At 35.8% G+C, this 18,598-nt stretch overlaps 2 protein-coding genes across 2 annotated transcripts in view; both read left to right on the plus strand.

Annotated features, from left to right (window-relative positions):
• Positions 1–6,944: 6,944 nt before the first annotated feature.
• The window catches only part of LOC134650137 (lachesin-like), a 113,242-nt gene continuing 101,588 nt past the window's right edge, over positions 6,945–18,598 (plus strand). Inside the window, exon 1 of the mRNA XM_063504984.1 lies at positions 6,945–7,186. The gene's annotated coding sequence lies outside the window, so the exon portion shown is untranslated. The remainder of the gene's footprint in view (positions 7,187–18,598) is intronic.
• LOC134650152 (uncharacterized) lies at positions 9,945–12,708 on the plus strand. Its single transcript, XM_063505008.1, has 2 exons — positions 9,945–10,191; positions 10,959–12,708. The coding sequence occupies exons 1-2, from the start codon at positions 10,134–10,136 to the stop codon at positions 11,540–11,542; spliced, it is 642 nt and encodes a 213-aa protein (XP_063361078.1). The 5' UTR covers positions 9,945–10,133; the 3' UTR covers positions 11,543–12,708.

Consider the following 18,598-nt stretch of genomic DNA (forward strand, 5'->3'; position numbering starts at 1 on the left):
TGACCTGAATCATTACCTACGCATTGGTGATCATATAATATAATGTATTGTCGACATTATGGCACTTCAACTGAGGTGAAAATTAAATTATTGTATGTATAGTTTCGTGTCATAACGGTACAAACCAAATTATTTTATTAAACACTAGCGACCCGCCCTGGCTTTGCATGGGTTAACAAATTATACATAAACATTCCTCTTGAATCACTCTATCTAATAAAAAAAACCGCATCGAAATCCGTTGCGTAGTTTTAAAGATCTAAGCATACATAGGGACAGACAGCGGGAAGTGACTTTGTTTTATACAATGTAGTGATTTTAATTTGTATTCACAGTACTCATAAATAAATTATAAATATGTAATTTGAACGTGGCTAACACCGTCGACCTCTAAGTACACGTTGTAGTGTATAATTCTACCGAGAGGGGATAATATGATTTAAATATAATATTAAGTTGAAAATCAATCTAATAACGTCTATGGCCGTCAGAAACAGGCGCTTATGACGGCTAGTGGGTGCTAAAATGACGCTCTACATATTTAAATAATAATAGAGATATATTTAAATTGATGTAAAAAAATGAACGTAATACAAGCGAAATTTTGACTTTCAATTATCATACTTGACATTGATTTAGGATTTAGGATGGTTTACGCTCTGGGTACACCTCGGACACTGGCGATCAAATGTATGAAACAAACGCGTTCCTACGCACACAGCCTAAGCTCGTGTAGGTGAACGCGTACCATGCTTGTGTGAGTGAGATAAGACATTGTAGGGTAACTGCGAGGTAACCGAGAGCGGGTCTCAGCGGGTGGGCGGCACTTTCAACGGGAGGCAGGGAGCGTCCATACTGTAGCCTAGTGCTCTTTATTATACTGTGCTCTGGGCCGAAACGTCTACACTTCGTTGTCTATGATAGCATCGCAACATCGAAATTAAATTAAAGTAGTTATATTAAATGTTTATTATTTTCACATCGATAAAATGTCATCCAGACTTAAATAAATAAAAAAAACTGTCTAATAAGGAAACAAGACAAGGTGATTTACAATACTAATAACCTTGTAAGACCCAATGTGCATTACAATGTACACTCCATTTCAATCTAATTAGGACCTTTCACCATAAACGAAATAGAGTAGCATTTTTTGTTTCATTGCTTTCTCGGAAAAACGAAATTCATCTCTATGTTCTTTACAATAACGTTCAAATTAAAATAGGTTCTTTGTGCGGTGGGCCTTAGGTGGATAAGGAATCCTTGCGGTACATTACTCTGTGCAGTGACAGTGTGCCGTGCAACTAGGTCACTCCCGACAGTCCCGACTCGCCCGCGTGACCGGTTTGTAAGGTGCACTACATGACCCGTGAGTAAGGGCTTAGACGGAGCGAGAACTTGCATGCGGGTTTCATTACATTGCGGCATTTGATCGGTCGGCTAAATTGATGTAACGTCAATGGTCCGCAATGTAACTAAAATCATATACGAGTTCGCGCGCCATCTAAATGAGCCATAACTAATACCGGTAGTATATATTATACATATTATAATATAACTATTATATCATTGATAACTATAGGTATTAAATAGATGTAGCTCGCAAATCAGCCAAGTTAATGTGGAACTGTTTTGCAATCATTCTTGCTGTTTAATAATATTACTGACTTTCAATGAACAAATAATGGCTTCATTTCAAATTATGTACTTGGGCATTTCTCAGGAGGGCCATTTTTACGTGTCCGGAGCAAAAAGTTATTGAATTTACTGTTCAATAAATCTGAATTAATTCAGGCATGATTTTCAGCATGTATTCTGCCTGGGACACTATCAAACTATTTATTTATTATTTATATATAACATTAAAAAAATATCCAAATGCGAAAAATGATGTTCGGTGGGCCTGTCCCGCGCCCAGATTTTTTGGAACAAAAAATTATTACTCAAGATGGGGCATTATATAGACTCATATATGGGGATCATAATAGACTGCACTTTATCTTGGATCCCTCAGATTAGCGAGGTAAGCAGGAGGATGTTTGCATCAATGGGTGCACTTCGCCGACTACGTAACTTCTTGCCTTTCGCCACCAAAATTGCGCTATCACAATCGCTTCTTATGCCTATATTAGATTATGCCGACACCTGTTATCTGGATCTTAATGAAGACCAGCTTAGTAAACTTGAACGCCTTCAAAATCTTTGTATCAGATTTATATTTGGCCTGCGTAAATTTGACCATGTTTCCAACTTTCGTGCCCAGCTCAAGTGGCTCCCTATACGTCTTCGACGTAATTCTCATATATTAGCTCTTCTCTATAGCATTCTTTTCAACCCCGCTACTCCTTCATACCTTAAAGAACGTTTTAGTTATCTCTCCTCCGTCAGGCCTTCACGGAAATATCAACTTGTTCCCCCTCCTTCTTCTACGAAATTTTATAATGACTCCTTTACGTTTCGAGCTGTTCGTCTGTGGAACAGTCTGCCGTTAGACATTAGGTGTGCTAAAACTCTCCAAAGCTTTAAAAACCTTCTAAAGAATCATTACTTATCTCTTCTTTAATGTGCCGCTGTGTATATATTTATATATATATATATATATATATTTACATATATATATATTGTGTTTGTATTTTTGTATGTATTTATATATGTATGTGATATTTATTAACCTATTTGGTTGTACCTATTGGTACATATTTATATAATAGTATATGATCGAATGTGTAATCTTCTTATTCCTGTAATTTATTTCGTGCTCTACCTGTTTTTAAAAGTTTTCTGTTCTTTATATCCTGCTACCCCAAGGTTGTCTGGAAGAGATCGCTTACAGCGATAAGACCGCCTGTTGCTACCTTTATTTACACTGTAAATCTGTTATTGTATTTTTCTTTGTGGTGCAATAAAGTGTATTTACTTACTTACTTACTTACTTATATCGGAGTTATTATCGGTGTTCACGCATAAGGTATTAGTTAACTGATCATATTCTTTATATCAAAGTAATGTGTTTGCTCAACACATTGAATAAAACCAAATTTACGATGTGTCCCGGGCTATTGACTGATTTCGGTGTAATTTACAAACCATGTCGGTACTCTTACAAAGTTGTAGACCAGGAACTCAGTGGCTCAAACAAAGTATGCTTTAGTTGTGCCTTAACCATTGAATAAAGTAGAGGTGCAGTCACAGTATACTAAGGTAGTTTTTTAAATGTTTCTCTGTCATTCGGTGGATTTGGTTCTATGTTTTTTTGAGATCGGTGGTGCAATATTCTCCCACAGTTTTAGTGCATTTATCGTTATGCAAGTGATTAAGAAATCCTCGAAAGTACCTAAACCCGTCATTATTACGTCTCCTCTGTATCATTCATACTATTTCTGTAATTGCTAAAAAGCGATTAATTTTGACATCACTTGTGTTGATTTCCTTGGTTTCGGTGGATTTTTTGACCACCGATATCAAGAAAGTGATCACCGAATTCAAATCCTGCTTTGTAAACTAGTTTGTTGTACTTTATTTTCTAACTTATCACACCTAAAAAGTTCAAGATACGCTTTATAAACGTAAAACTATGCTTGTACGTAAATTAAGTCATAGTATAAGTAAACAAAATCACTAGTTTACAATGAGTAGTGTTTTTTTTCACGAGACGTATGTTGAAAATCGTAGACCCAATGTTTCTTTCTCTCTTTTCGCTGTTGTCTTGATTTATCTTCAAACCAATTGAGTATATTATGTGAATTTGTCCTCTGTATCACTTGAGACCCTACACCACGATACCTTTAAACGTGTCAGCCATATTAAATAAATGCAGTTAATCCCACTTCGTTTAAAATAACTTGTGTATTACATACTATGCAAGGTGCACCCACAAAACAAGGGATTACAAATAAAGTGGCCTTCTATTGTCGATATCGCTTCAAAGGCACTGAACGTACCTACTGATCAATGTTTCTAAAGCATAGCCATGAACACAAATTCAACATAGCCAATGTTTTAACAATCCTCAATGTCTGATATATATTATGTTTAAATATCGGAGTTACAATTTAGCTCAAGTGTGTGAGGGTGCAGGAGATCATAATTAATAGGTGATTTTATCTTTAAGCATTAGTCAACAACTTCAAATAGTTCTAAATTGAGGGAGTTCACACTTTAAACCTCTGTCATTCAAAAATACTACATACCTATTTATAAGTCTAGCAAAATACTTGTTTTCCGTATTGTTTACATTGTTTTATAAGTGCATTAAATATTTCTGAGCATTGAATACCACTCAAAAGTATCTTGTTTATCGGGTGTAGGTAACATAAGTTTCTTTTTGATGAGTGTGCCGTTGGATTGTGTGAAACAAACATTTTCTTCTTCATAGCACTTATGTGCGAATTTGTGGTCGACATGTCTGAAACTCGTTTCAGGACCATACATCGCCCTATTGTATGAGGATAGTCAATTAGTGTGGGATATCTTCTAGAGATGTTGTTTCATAAGCCGCAACTTGATTATTTTAAAATCTTGAGTAAACAAAGGTACTATTTATTAAATTTATGTAAGCTATGCTATATCATTAGCCTCGCTACATCGCTTATCATAGTTATCATCAAATAAGAATAAAAAATATTAATAAATTATAATATAATTTAGACATAAAATTGAAGTGTGATTTATGTGTAAGCATTTTTGAATTCGGTGACGCAAATTGATTTCAGTGCCTGCACATGATTTCGGTGTTTTTTAAATCTCAAATATCAAAGAAACTATAAGGTTCTAATGGAGGCCTCCACTACCAATATTTTTTATATTAAGGCTAGATTTTAGGAAATAAAGTTGTGTATCAAATAAGTAAAAAATAAAATTCGGCACCGAAGTCAGGCACCGAACGTCATCTCTGAGAATCGCCCACTTATTGTATTTTTGTTTCTACTAAAAAGTGATTAATGCATGTTAGACACTAAGTAATATAATGCCAATTAGCACGTAAGGTTTAGCCGTTACTGCTGATTGATTGAAATAAATAAATGAAATGAAATGAAAAATACTTCGTAAAAAAGCAATGTGTAAAGCAACATTTTAGCCTCGCCAATCTAAATCGTAGGCAATTAACGTCAAATCAGTAATATTGGACCGGCAAAGTTGCTTAGCTATTCATGTATTCATCTTCTCGGCCCGTTACAGTCGCCCCATGCTATATTCACCCCGCCGCGCCGCATTCAACTTTTATGTAGACTTATAATAGATTTGTGACTTCGGTAAATTACTTAGACCGAGATTTGTTTGGGTTTGTTTTACGAGTAACTTAACTTTTACACGTATTACAAGAAATTCTAGAAATTAATTAAAATTGAACTAAAATCGGAACACCGGTTGACTTGTAACAACAATCACATTTTTGTGAAACTTTTGTAAACATGATTAAAATAATCAACAATGGGTCACAGTAAAAAAAATGTCAACGTATCTTTGGGCCACCCTTTAAATGAATTTAAAGGACAGTTGTCCCTCACACGCCAAAGTCATTAAATAAACAATCTCGCAGATACTTTACTAAGCCGGTTAGCTTTATTTGACGTTCATAAGCGCATTGTAATTATGCCTACTTGAATAAACTATCTTTTTATCTTTTTTATCTTATCTTTAATAGAATAACAGTAATTAAATAAAGAGTACAAATAAGGTACTACCAAACACATCGCTATTTTTGCTGAATTGAATAGGTACTTGCTACAAGAGCCCGATTCGAATTTAAAAACTGGTTACGGTTTCGAACTGGTTTTGATACGACTTCGACATCGTCTTGGTGATTGGCGCGCATCCCACTTTCTCTCTGACTTTCACTTTATTTCGTATGCACCAATCAGCGTCAGCGATCTTCGAGATCGCATCAAAACAACATCAAAACCGTTCGTTCGAGCGATACGCACCGCATGGGCGACTGACATCATGTAGATATATTTTGATGTCACAATGTAAGTTTGAATTGGCCTCTTAGATTAAAGAACTTGTCACGGTTTTGCACTAGTTTTGACTAGTTAGGAGGATATAACCAAAGGGAGACGCCTTGTCTGTAATTTTTTGTACAAAACAGTCAGCCGATTTTTGCGGGGAACGATACGTCAATTGTATACTTACGTAACGTTGACATAGCCAAATCAGATAAACGTCAGTCGATACATTGTGTATGACCATTGGCCGCCTATTTCCAACAGAGGGGAACGCCTGTTAATGGCTACTCCGCTTGGTTATATCTGATTGACGATGGTCTTAGTGATCGTGAGCGATCAAACTAAGATCAAAACCGCAACACGTTGTTGAATCAGAATCGGGCCCCAAGTTCCGGCTCGCTACAGACAGTTTGCGGTGTTAGTTCAACTCTGGCAAGCTCTAAATTTGAAATACTTGGCTATTTTTGGCCTAACCGCCAAAAGTACGACTGTTGCTCTTTGGTCGGGAATGGTGAACATTTCTCTATGTGAGAGGCAGTGGTTTATATACAACCAGCAACACTCTTAACTGTCCATCGGTGGACCTTATGCCTTTTGTAATAAGGTTTACCGTTGGAAAGTTAACAGTGTTGGCGATGGTACAATAGGAGGTCTACAACTTTACTAGGTAGTTTGGTTCGAGAGAAGTTAAAGTATGGTTGAAGGTTTGCTGTGTTAGATTGATTTATGTTATGTTATGAAATACCTATTTTTAAACTATACATCATAGTCTTTGCATAGTCTATAATGTACGCGTATATTTCGTGACAATGCCACTTATTCCATCTCGTTGATAAACTCATCCTTTATTCGCCTGCATAGTTAGCTTGATCAAACTTTAGTTTACATATTTTAAAGGGTAAACACAATGTAGCCATATTTAACCATTGATACCCAAAATATGGTTCAAAGTTAGCGCTCCCAAGAATGCTAATGCACCGTTGCAGCATCCAAGTCAACGAACCCACGCATGCGCTGTGCTCAGCGTTCATTCTAAGCGCGATCAAATTTCGATCTTAACATGAAGCGAACTAGATCGGTCGGCTGCGAGCGCTGTGAGGCGCTCGGAGCGCTCAGTTTGCCCGCGAGCGTGGTTATAACGGTACGCATTTTGTCGCGCGCGATAAGAAAAGTTTGAAACTTTACGTGATATGTGTTAGACGTTATGTAAGTGCTGTGAGGATTTTGTGATTATTTTCGTGGTGAGTTTTTTTAAGTAATTTGGTGAGGGATGATAATTAATTAGCTGCATTAAGATAATTAGAAGGATGTGCAATCTACTTGGCACGCACGATATACGTATAAGATAAGATAATTAGAAGGATATGCAATCTACTTAATTACTTAAAAAAGGTAACTATTGTACAAGTAATTTGGTTAAAATACAACTGAAAAATTAAATTAAATTTGATTTATTAATAAAATTGGTTGATAAAATAATAATATATAACTGCTTATGTGCTGCCTTATTTGAAATTTTTGCTTATGAATAATTACAGTAACATAAAAATGCGTGAACCAAATTAAAAATAAATCATGTTGGAATAGATTTACATTATTAATCGATCATTATGTTAATTATAAGTCATCGATCACTTGAGTTATATTAAGAATAGCTTAAAGCTTCAACAACATAAAAATTTAACTGAAGTCGTTAGAATTATAGCAAGGTAAGTGTATCAAAATAACTTTTTTTAATAACTAATAGGTACGAATTATTTGGAAGGAAATTCATTACTTATGCATGTTGTTAATTAAGTGCGAACGTTACACTACCACCAATTAAAAATGAATGTACACTGTTATGTAAATTCTTGAATGTGTTAATTGACAAAAATCGATCTTAAGGCGAGAAAATTTATACCATCCGCAATAAAACAGTCATTTAATTTATCGCTGACTGTATGCATGGTATATCCATACCCTCTCGCCCTCCCGGTGATAAACCACATTAATGGCGTAGCGAGTCTACAAGTGCTACGGCGTAGTACTCGTGCTACGCCCGGCGCCTGCTATTGCTACGCCGCGCCGGCGGGAAGTACTAGTAGGCTACGGATTTTTGGATTACTAATTTCTCTCTTACCTACATGCTTAAAATAAATAATAATTTCTTGAATTCAAATTTTTGTTAATTATTTTGAATAAAATATTTGTAAGAAGAATATTCAAATCTTATATTAGGTACTTCAAATTGCAAAAAAATTGAATTCAATGGGCTATGATTAAAATTTTATTCTAATAAATATATTCCGTTTTTAGGGTTCCGTAGCCAAATGGCAAAAAACGGAACCCTTATAGATTCGTCATGTCTGTCCGTCTGTCCGTCTGTCCGTCTGTCTGTCCGTCCGTATGTCACAGCCACTTTTCTCCGAAACTATAAGAACTATACTGTTGAAACTTGGTAAGTAGATGTATTCTGTGAACCGCATTAAGATTTTCACACAAAAATAGAAAAAAAAAAACAATAAATTTTTGGGGTTCCCCATACTTCGAACTGAAACTCAAAAATCTTTTTTTCATCAAACCCATACGTGTCTATGGATAGGTCTTCAAAAATGATATTGACGTTTCTAATATCATTTTTTTCTAAACTGAATAGTTTGCGCGAGAGACACTTCCAAAGTGGCAAAATGTGTGTCCCCCCCTCTGTAACTTCTAAAATAAGAGAATGATAAAACTAAAAAAAATATATGATGTACATTACCATGTAAACTTCCACCGAAAATTGGTTTGAACGAGATCTAGTAAGTAGTTTTTTTTTATACGTCATAAATCGCCTAAATACGGAACCCTTCATGGGCGAGTCCGACTCGCACTTGGCCGCTTTTTTTATAAGTAGTGGGGTAGGGTATTCCACTAGAATACTAGATATATGCTACATAGTACACATGTATGCATCGAAATAATATAAATACCATAGAGAACAATACCGCTCCATAATCCCTTGACAGGGGATTACCTTGTGAAAAATAAATTGTATCAGATTGCATCACTAAATAGTTTTCCTACGAAAAAAAAAACGAATTGTTGCTAATGAGTAAATGCTCATAATTATAAATCTAATGATTGGTTACAAATATAACTCATCTGGGGGCACGGCAGTGCCCCCGCCAAGTCGAGCAAAACAAAGAGGCACGGCCGTACCATCCTTTTCTCGAAGCGTTTCAGGCCATTTTCGACGTCCTGTAATTTTGTGCTGCCTGAAGCTAGAACCCTGAATTTTCAGTAATCTATAGGGCTTAACATTCTTAAGATATATTCTCAAAAACATTCAATTTGAATTTGTAGTTTAAGAATTATTGTATGTCAAAATTCCTAAATTTCGACACTGATTCACTCACTCACGATCATCATAATTCTAAGGTACTTCTAGCATACCCACAAGCTTCAAATTTTAAAGATAAGTAGTTTTCAGCTTATCAAACCATAGAAAACCTAAAAATATTGCTATATCAGTCATCACGTTTTAAAGATCGTCCTATTACTGCAAATACCTGTTAAGTGACTTTATGACGAAAGTGGTTTTATTAGACCATTAGAATTAATTTTTCAAGCTCTACAAACTGGTAAAACCCATTTTTTGATACTACCTTTCGTTCCGAAGATAGCTCGAGCGTAAGGCAACTTATTGATGATTTGGTAGCATTATGTACTGGAAGAAATTGAAATGTGTATCATAGCACAATGATTCATGTGTTCTCCTCCAAGTAAAAACTGTAACCAGGTTTTAATGTGTTTTTGCATACTCATTTTATGAAATTATATCCGTGGTATATTCTAAAAGTATCTTCTATGTATACATATTTGGTATTTGCGTAAAAGATTATCCAGCTAATTATTTATTTTATGCCAAGCTAAATATACTAAACATCTTTATATTGTTTTGTCTGAAGATCTACGTATTCATTAAGCTGCAATATCATTCAGCCAAAAAATGTACAACGGCTTAGTAGGGTTTGCATGTAACTTTATTGCAATGTTAACATGTAGTTGTACAGGCAGAATGAACTAAGTGCGCTTAATACTAGCTTCGCACCGTAGCTAACTTCACTCAGTTGCGACTCACGCGCCGATGTAACGTTTGATGCTCTGATAATTGTTGTGAATAATTTGTTTAGAATCCTAAGTTAATGACACTGTGTAATAAAAATGAGTGCCAGGAGTAGAAGACTCGTTAGAATGGCCACGAAAGACAAGGATGGAAACCGTAAGTAATATTATTTAATTATGGCCTAAATTTAAATTTGAGGTTAGTATGTGTGTATTTTCGAGACGTTTATGCCGGTGAATGAATATTTTTAACTGTTGTATATATATACTATAGATTCTAATAAAGAATAGACTTGCATAGTTCTGCAAAGAGCATATACCTGGGATGTAGGCAGGTACAAGGTCATTCAAATATCCAAGGCGCTCGCTGCGTGCCGTGCCGGCCGGTTGACTATGTAAGTAGGTAGGTACCTACTTCTGTGTTTATATGCAAACCCCGAGTGTCTTTACCTAATATTTATATATCAATTTATTTATGTATATAATTTGCCTGTATCTGACTAATTTAATTTACGGTATTTCTTGAGTATTTGGGCATGCCGGCCGGTGGATACTTGGAATAATTATGCACTACACTGTAAGTGTGAAAAATTTTAGTCAACGTATTTTTGGCCACTTGTATTAAATTAATCTGTACGTTTATTTTTCAGCTGACGATCAGCCGCTTCCCGCAAGTGCACGCGCTGTACATCAAGTACTGCGGCACGGTAAGTTACTGCTGCGTATAAATACTGTTCACATACTTACCTAATTATTGTTTAGTAGCCGTAACTGACTTGTATAATCTACAAATTTTATATAACGACTCAACGACCTAATTATTTTTAACTTTTACATTTTCTAAGCATAACGCGAGGTCTACAGCTCACAGAGCCACTAGTAGGTATATCTATAATAATAAATTGTCAGGGTATTTTTTTGCAGATAAACACGAGCAGGAGTACGAACAACGCCAGGCTTCAGATCTCGACGAGTCACAAGAACGTATAGCTGATCAGATGCAGCAGATATTTAATGATAATATTTTTCTCGATGATAGCACGCCAGAGTCGGAGCAAGAGCTACCACGGACTAAAATAACATTGCCTGCAAGGCGAATCTCGGAAACGACATCAGAGTCAGAGTCGTCATTATTCGGCGGCGACTTTTCTGATAACGATCCTACGTACCATCCAGACGAAGAGGACCAGCAGCGGTCTCCTGGCAACCACAGCGATGATGATGGTGGTTTAATTACGTTGCAGGACTTATTAGGCCCCAATGCTAAGGAAAACATTGAATCTTTTACTATATCACCAGAGCCAGACACCATTCACCAATATGAAGAGATAAATAATGACACAGTCTCTGACATTGCTACTCTAATATTATCAGATGTGTTAGAGTTGGTTTGGGCAGAAGTGAAAACATTAAGCCGTTGGCGAACTGCCGATCCGACAAATGGAAAAAAAATGTCGCAAAAAAGAGACGTGCGGAAGGGTTGTCGTATACAACTAATAACCAAATAAGAGCCCCCAAAGTCCCTAAGACAGTTGATTGTACAAAATGCTTATTCAAATGTACAGATACATTCACCGAACAAGACCGAGCGAAAATTTGTAGAACCTACTGGCATTTGGACTTTGTAAGCAAAAAAAACTTTATACTGGCTCGTATTACAGTCCAGCCACCAAAGAAAATCCTGGTAGAGAGAAAACGACCAGCTAGACCTTACACTACAAAGTGTTATTTTGATTTAGGCACAGAGAAGCGACAAGTTTGTCAGAAATTCTTTTGCTCTGCTTTAGGCATCTCAAGTGCAACACTCAGTGACGCTGTTAAAAACCGAGATGATCTTGGATTTTACTCCGGTGCTGATGGACGAGGACATCATGTTCCGCCAAATAAAACTCCCCCAGAAAAGGTGCAAGAAGTACTTGACCACATTTCTTCCTTTCCTACAATGGAGGGACATTATATTCGTAAAAAATCTAAACGTAAATATTTGGAAAGCACACTTTCAGTGAATAAAATGCATGAACTTTATTTGCTAGAGTATGAAAACAACAATCCTGTGTCTGCAATAACTTATCGCAGAATTTTCTCGACTCAGTTCAACTTGAGTTTCTTTGTCCCAAAAAAAGACCAGTGTCAGGCATGTAACAAGTACACCTCAGCACAAGATAAAGATAAAGCTGATCTGGAAACGACCTATAGCGAGCACATACAAAGAAAAGTTGCATGCGAGGCTGAAAAAGAAAGAGACAAACAAAGAGCAGGGACCGATCCAACCTTTTTATCTGTGTCTTTTGATTTGCAAGCTATATTACAAATACCATGTTCAAAAGTTGGCTTGCTTTATTACGTGCGTAAACTGACCGTATACAATTTGACCGTGTATGAGAGTGCCTTACCCAACAATGCCTTTTGCTTTTCCTGGTCCGAAGTACATGGCAAAAAGGGAAGCGCGGAGATTGGTACAATTTTATACCATTACTTGTCAAATTGTATCTCCACGAACGTAACAAGTGTGTCTTTGTTCTCTGACACCTGCGGTGGTCAAAATCGTAACCAAAACGTTGCGGCTATATTACTTTGGGCTGTTAACGAAATCGATCATCTTCAAGTCATTGAACAGAAATTTCTTGAGTCGGGGCATTCTTACATGGAAGCCGATTCAATGCACAGCAGTATTGAAAGTTCTAAGAAAAACAAGGACGTATTCTCTATGACAGATTGGAAAAACATTTTTAAGAATGCTAGATCGAAAGGAGTGTACAATGTTGGCAAAAAAAAGGTAAAAAAAGATCCCTATAATGTTAAAGAATTTAAATACAACGAGTTTTACGACCTAAAACGTCTAGCTGAAGCTATATTGAAAAATAAAAGCAAGGACTGCAATGGGAATAAAGTCCTCTGGCTAAAGATCAAAAAAATGAAATACGTCAAAGGCGACTCAAAAATATACTTCAACTACGACTCATCTGAAGATTATTTGAACTTTGATACCAAGGCGACGGCGACCCCCCAATCTGGCTCTCGGTACAGGACAAGGAACCAAAACAAGTCGAATCCTGGCTCTGTGGAACCACCTCCGACTCCTGAAGCATTTCTTAGTCACGGTTTAAAAAAAATGTACGATAAACCCTTGACGATCTCTGCAGCAAAGAAAAAGGATTTACTCAGTCTTTGCGATAAAGGCGTCATTCCTGAAGAGTATCATGGTTGGTTTCGCTCGCTTAACTGTGACAATGATGTTATTGACCGAGTTCCGGATGTTGCAGCATCAGAATCCAGCAGTGATGAAGACGATTGTTAACTTTCTAGCATTTTTGATGAATAAATAACCATAATACGTTGATAAAATTTCAGTTTTTTCATTTCAAATACCAACAAATTGTAACTAAGTGCTAACAACTACTTTCTTTAGTGAAAACACTGAAATCAGTAATATTCATTAAAATTATTGAGACTTAAATAAGAAATTCCAATATTTTATACAGCTAAAACCTCTTATACTTTGATCGATTATCAGTTAAATCGAAAAAACACGAAAACCTATAGGTATTTACTACTATTTTGTGGCTGGTAGATATATTTTTTGTAAAGTAAAGCTGAGTTAAATAGGTATACAGGCATAAATGCTTTCCTGGGGGATATATAGCAAAGTGTATTTCTACAGGCAAAACATACCAAGTGCGCGACTATTTAATTTTAATCCTGTTTTTATCGGCAATTAGACACAACCTGGATTATTTGCATGGTAAGTAGTAAACTAGATAAAATTATGCTTAGGAATTTATAAATACAGTGTAAATTTGTTCATATTTTTACATAGAAAATAACATCCAAACATTCAAACGTCATTATCTCGAAACACGATTTTTGCACTTAGTAGGTATTTGCAGTAATAGGACGAGATTAAGTTTGGTTTCTAAGAACTGCATAAGTAAGTTTGTAATCCCATACAAATATATGCTATTACAAAGTTACTGTTGCAGTTCCTACAAATAGTAGGTAAAGTAAAGGTACACTACGATGTACGATGTGAGTATGAATGAAGATGTGTTTAGTTATGATATGTGTATACATAGTATGGGTATGAGACCCGAAAAGAAGGACTGCCTACAAAAAGAGATGAGATCCCATCAAAAACATTACATCTAAAAAGGTGCAAGTCTCGCAACGCTTCTACTACAAAAAAGTTTTGAGATATAATGTGAAACCAAGTCGGTTATTTTAATCAGTGCCAGGGGGTGTTAAAACCGTATCAATAAGATATCTTTAATTTGTAATACATATAATGACTTGGCAATCGCACATAATGCTTTACTTACTCTTACCGTACTCGTAAATATGTGTAATGCTTAAACTGCAATTAGTGATACGGTTTTAACACCCCCTGGCACTGATTATGACTACTTACTGAAATAACCGACTTCGTTTCACATTACATCTCAAAACTTTTTTATAGTAGAAGCGTTGCGAGACTTGCACCTTTTTACATGTAATGTTTTTGATGGGTTACATTTTCAATAATGTTCAGATATTTCCACGTTGTATTTTATTGTATGCGGCTACCATTTTTAAATTTTTGTCAATATCACTTAATATCGCCACACTGAAATTAACTCTTTGTCTGTGGTCCCATTTAATTACTTGACCCGAATCATTTTACACACTGCGAGTCTTTTGAAATGAAATTATAAAAATGGAATCCCCCCTTTACATGGCCCACGTTCCAGTACGGATATGATGGTCGTTCTTGTCTACGTGACAGCGTGATAAAACGGTGTCCGTCACTTTCTTTCCCACGGTGTTAAACAGTGACAGTTGTTTTATCACGTGGATAAAGATGGATAAAGCTATCCATAATAGGCTGGCAGGAATCACCCTGTGTCAGTAATTACTGACACAAAATAAATGGCATTCGGAATATTCTGATGGACGGCCAGCCGATGCAATTGATCGGCCGCTGCAATTTCAATATAACGTCCCTTGGGCACAAGTATTGTGTGCAGCCCGTATCAATAGTAGTGAATGAAACAACGCGCCAAAACTATAGACCGACAAGAAATTTTAGAAAATTATTGAGGGCGCCACTTCCTACGTCATATTTTTGACGTAAAATGCTTAAACATGGCAACAATTTAGTATTTCGGTGAAGGAAAACATCGTGAGGAAACCGGACTAATCCCAATAAGGCCCAGTTTACCATCTGGGTTGAAAGGTCAGATGGCAGTCGCTTTCGTAAAAACTAGTGCCTATACCAATTCTTGGCATTACCTAGTTACCAAGCGGATCCCAGGCTCCTATAAGCCGTGGCAAAATGCCAGGATAACGCGAGGGAGATGTTGATATCAGAGAATGGTGGATACTTTCAATACCTTTCACGTGTAACTACAAACTTGAGCCGCTATTTTTGATCCTGACTCCGTTTTTGGGCTTTTTAAAAATAATTATCTTTTAAAAAAGGTACCTTTATCAGAAACATTACTTGCGAAGTACTTAAAATTACGTAATTTAAATGAATAACCCAAATATATCGCGCACATTATTAAATTTACAATCCGATTGAAGTTGGTTGGAGCATTAAATTTGTGGTAATGTAATTACGAAACAAAAATTACTTAAGTACGCAATACATCCTTAATTAAGCTTTATCAACGTAATAAAATGGACAGAAGTAAAACTTAAAACTGAAATAAAAGTTGAATAATTCCCTAATGAAGATTTGAATCTCATAATTTAGATTTGTTTTTAGTACATCTCTTCTCAACTGCTGCTGCTGACTATACTACATCCACATTTATCGGTTACCCTAGTGAGCTAGAGTTAGATATAAAATATCTCAAGCATTAATACTCACGTGCGTTCACTCACTCTAAAGCCAAATAAACTCTGGGCCCGATTCGGATTTTGAAATAAACATCTGTTAGATATCTTTTAGACATTACCAAGATACGATAACGATATGTTTAAGATCTAACCTGTCAAATTTGACATTTGCGCGATTCTGGAGATACTCTTCAACGATTTCCACAAGACATGACTTAGAGATCCAATTCACATCTAACAGATATCTAACTCTATCAAACGTAAAAGTGACATTGGTTGCTCGAATTGCGCTGCAAAAGAGAACTAGTTGAAATCTAAACTATAACGTATCTAGAATGGATCTAGTACGTGTCGTCTCTTGTGAATATCTTGAAGTTCGAATACGGCAGTCACTCAAACAATAGAAAATGATCACTTCAGTTCCAGACAGTACAATACGCTTTGTCTCGCTTACACAACGCGTTTATAATTTCAGTTTCAAACTAATTCAGTAAGTTTCATTCACTATTAATCCCGACCGTCAACAAATAAGACGCCTATTGTACCAACCCTGCCGTGTGCTTGACATGCATGGAGCGAGCTCCGTTGATCGAAATAGAACCTTATGGCTTGGGAATTGGATTGAGTTTTGCATTGAAGTTGAGGCTGTGCATATGTCAGTTGTTTGTTCCGATGACAATTGTTATTATAGTTAGTTGAATAATGTGCTTAAGGCGTTTGAAGGTTTATTAAGGGAGTATTTTGACCTTATTGAAATATTATAATTCGGTGCTTCCTTTACTACAAACATGCACGGCACGCCAATTCGATACACTGACATCAGAAACATTCATAAAAAAATGCAAAAGCGACTCTATATTAATTATATTATTAGTGAAAATTATGAAAAATATGGACAAGCGTGCACTATGTAAAATAAGCATAACATAATGTTAAATAAAAAATATATTTATTTAATACAACAGCAGAAACACAACCACATAACTCACAAACACTTATGTTAAATGCGTTAAACATATACACAAAGACGTATAAATATACCATATGATACCGTAAAACCTAGTCGTGTCAAATGGTTTGAGTTTCAGCTTCTATTAAAATGCGTTCTCACTTGTAAAAACTAGGTAAAAACGGGTTTTCGCGGTAACTTATACAATAAAATACAACAAGCGTCAAACATTTCACCGCCTTTTTATTTCTGAGAACAGCTTGAAGACAGAATAAGAAATGTAAAGCATGGCGCAAATGAACGAACTGCCAGTCCAATTATGAGAGTTAATTAGGCGTGGCCCGATTATGAAACCGCCAAGGGAATAAATTTGCACTGCAGCGACATTCGGAATTTAAAAATATTTTATTTAAGGCCCCGTAGGTTCGGGTTCTTTTCTCTCTCTCATTGAGTGTAAGCGTGAGCAAGATGGCTACGCGTGTCCGGGATCGCCGATATCTATTCATTCGATATGATTTTTTTTATAGTTTATACAAAAAAAGTAATTGATGAATACAATTAAACATCAAAAATAATATTGCTCATTTGTAGAAACTGAAACTTCTGCAAAAATTGTTACACATTTTTAAGGGGCGTTTTAGACGGTTGTTCGTATTTTTTTTCCATCAAGCGATAGTCAATAAACCAGGATTCGTATAATTTTCGAGAAAGGACTTAATAACTACAAATATTTTATAGCAACCGTATTTGACCTGAAATAGCGCTACGACTTTTCAAAAACTCTGCTGGCTGAACCTACTTCACCTTAATTTGCACCACAAATAATATTTACTTACTTCCTTTTATCGCTACACTACTGTAATTTCTAAGGCATTCGCACATTTATTAAAATGTTATTTACTTGTTTTATTTCAAGTAATAACATGAGCTGTCACTTCTATAAGCGGGGCTAAGGACTATTCAATCAAAAAAATATCTTGTCTAACATATGACATGACCTATATAACTTGGCACGAAGATCTCTAATATTTATATCAAATCGAGGGTCAAGCTTATTCTGGTTAGAATAGTCGATAAAGGTGCAGAATAACAGTCCTTAATATTAGTTCTGTCCCGTCGCTCCACTTGACAGTTGAGTCTGGGATAAGACAATATAATAAGTAGACCTAGATTACTTTTAGCAAAACCGAGGGATTGATAAAATGAAATAATAAGGAACGTTTATTCTATACGCTTAATAAAATGGTTGCCTGTATTTTATTGCCACATTTCGGTATGGAATCGATAATAAATTTCTGTTGAGATAAATTATATTATGTCTTGTCGTATCTACCGCAAGAGTAATTATGTATTTATTTTAATCGGACAGATGCTCAAAGTCTAAATAAATTAGCGACAAACAAGTAGCCATGAGTGACATAATTATATCTATCAATTCGCAAATCAGTAGGAATAATAGAATAATTACCTATTATATTTCAACAAAAAAATGGATTATCTGGAATACCTCATATTTTATCGATAACAGCACAATTAATGTGTGGATTTCATTTATTAAACTAGATAATAAATACATAGGATTAGACAAATTGATGTAAATAAACTTCAAAGTACAGCTACGGGTCTTGTAAAAATAAAAATAAAAGTTCTCCAAATGAATGCTGACGGGAAGTACGCCCAATAAGCGTGCAGTCTCCATACAAGTTGCAGTCTGGTTGCAGTCCGTCTTTATCAACCCTAATAGTTTTGTACAAGATTCCACGGCGGTACGTTGATAGATGAATATTATAATAAATAC

The sequence above is a fragment of the Cydia amplana genome, chromosome 8 (assembly GCF_948474715.1).
Source record: "Cydia amplana chromosome 8, ilCydAmpl1.1, whole genome shotgun sequence".
In the NCBI taxonomy this organism is placed as follows: domain Eukaryota; kingdom Metazoa; phylum Arthropoda; class Insecta; order Lepidoptera; family Tortricidae; genus Cydia; species Cydia amplana.

Bases quoted from the DNA above. Each gene is read 5' to 3' on its own strand.
- LOC134650152 (XM_063505008.1), top strand. From the start codon at position 10,134: ATGAGTGCCAGGAGTAGAAGACTCGTTAGAATGGCCACGAAAGACAAG. The intron at 10,192-10,958 runs GTAAGTAATATT...ATTTTTTTGCAG, and splicing joins GAAAGACAAGGATGGAAACC to ATAAACACGAGCAGGAGTAC.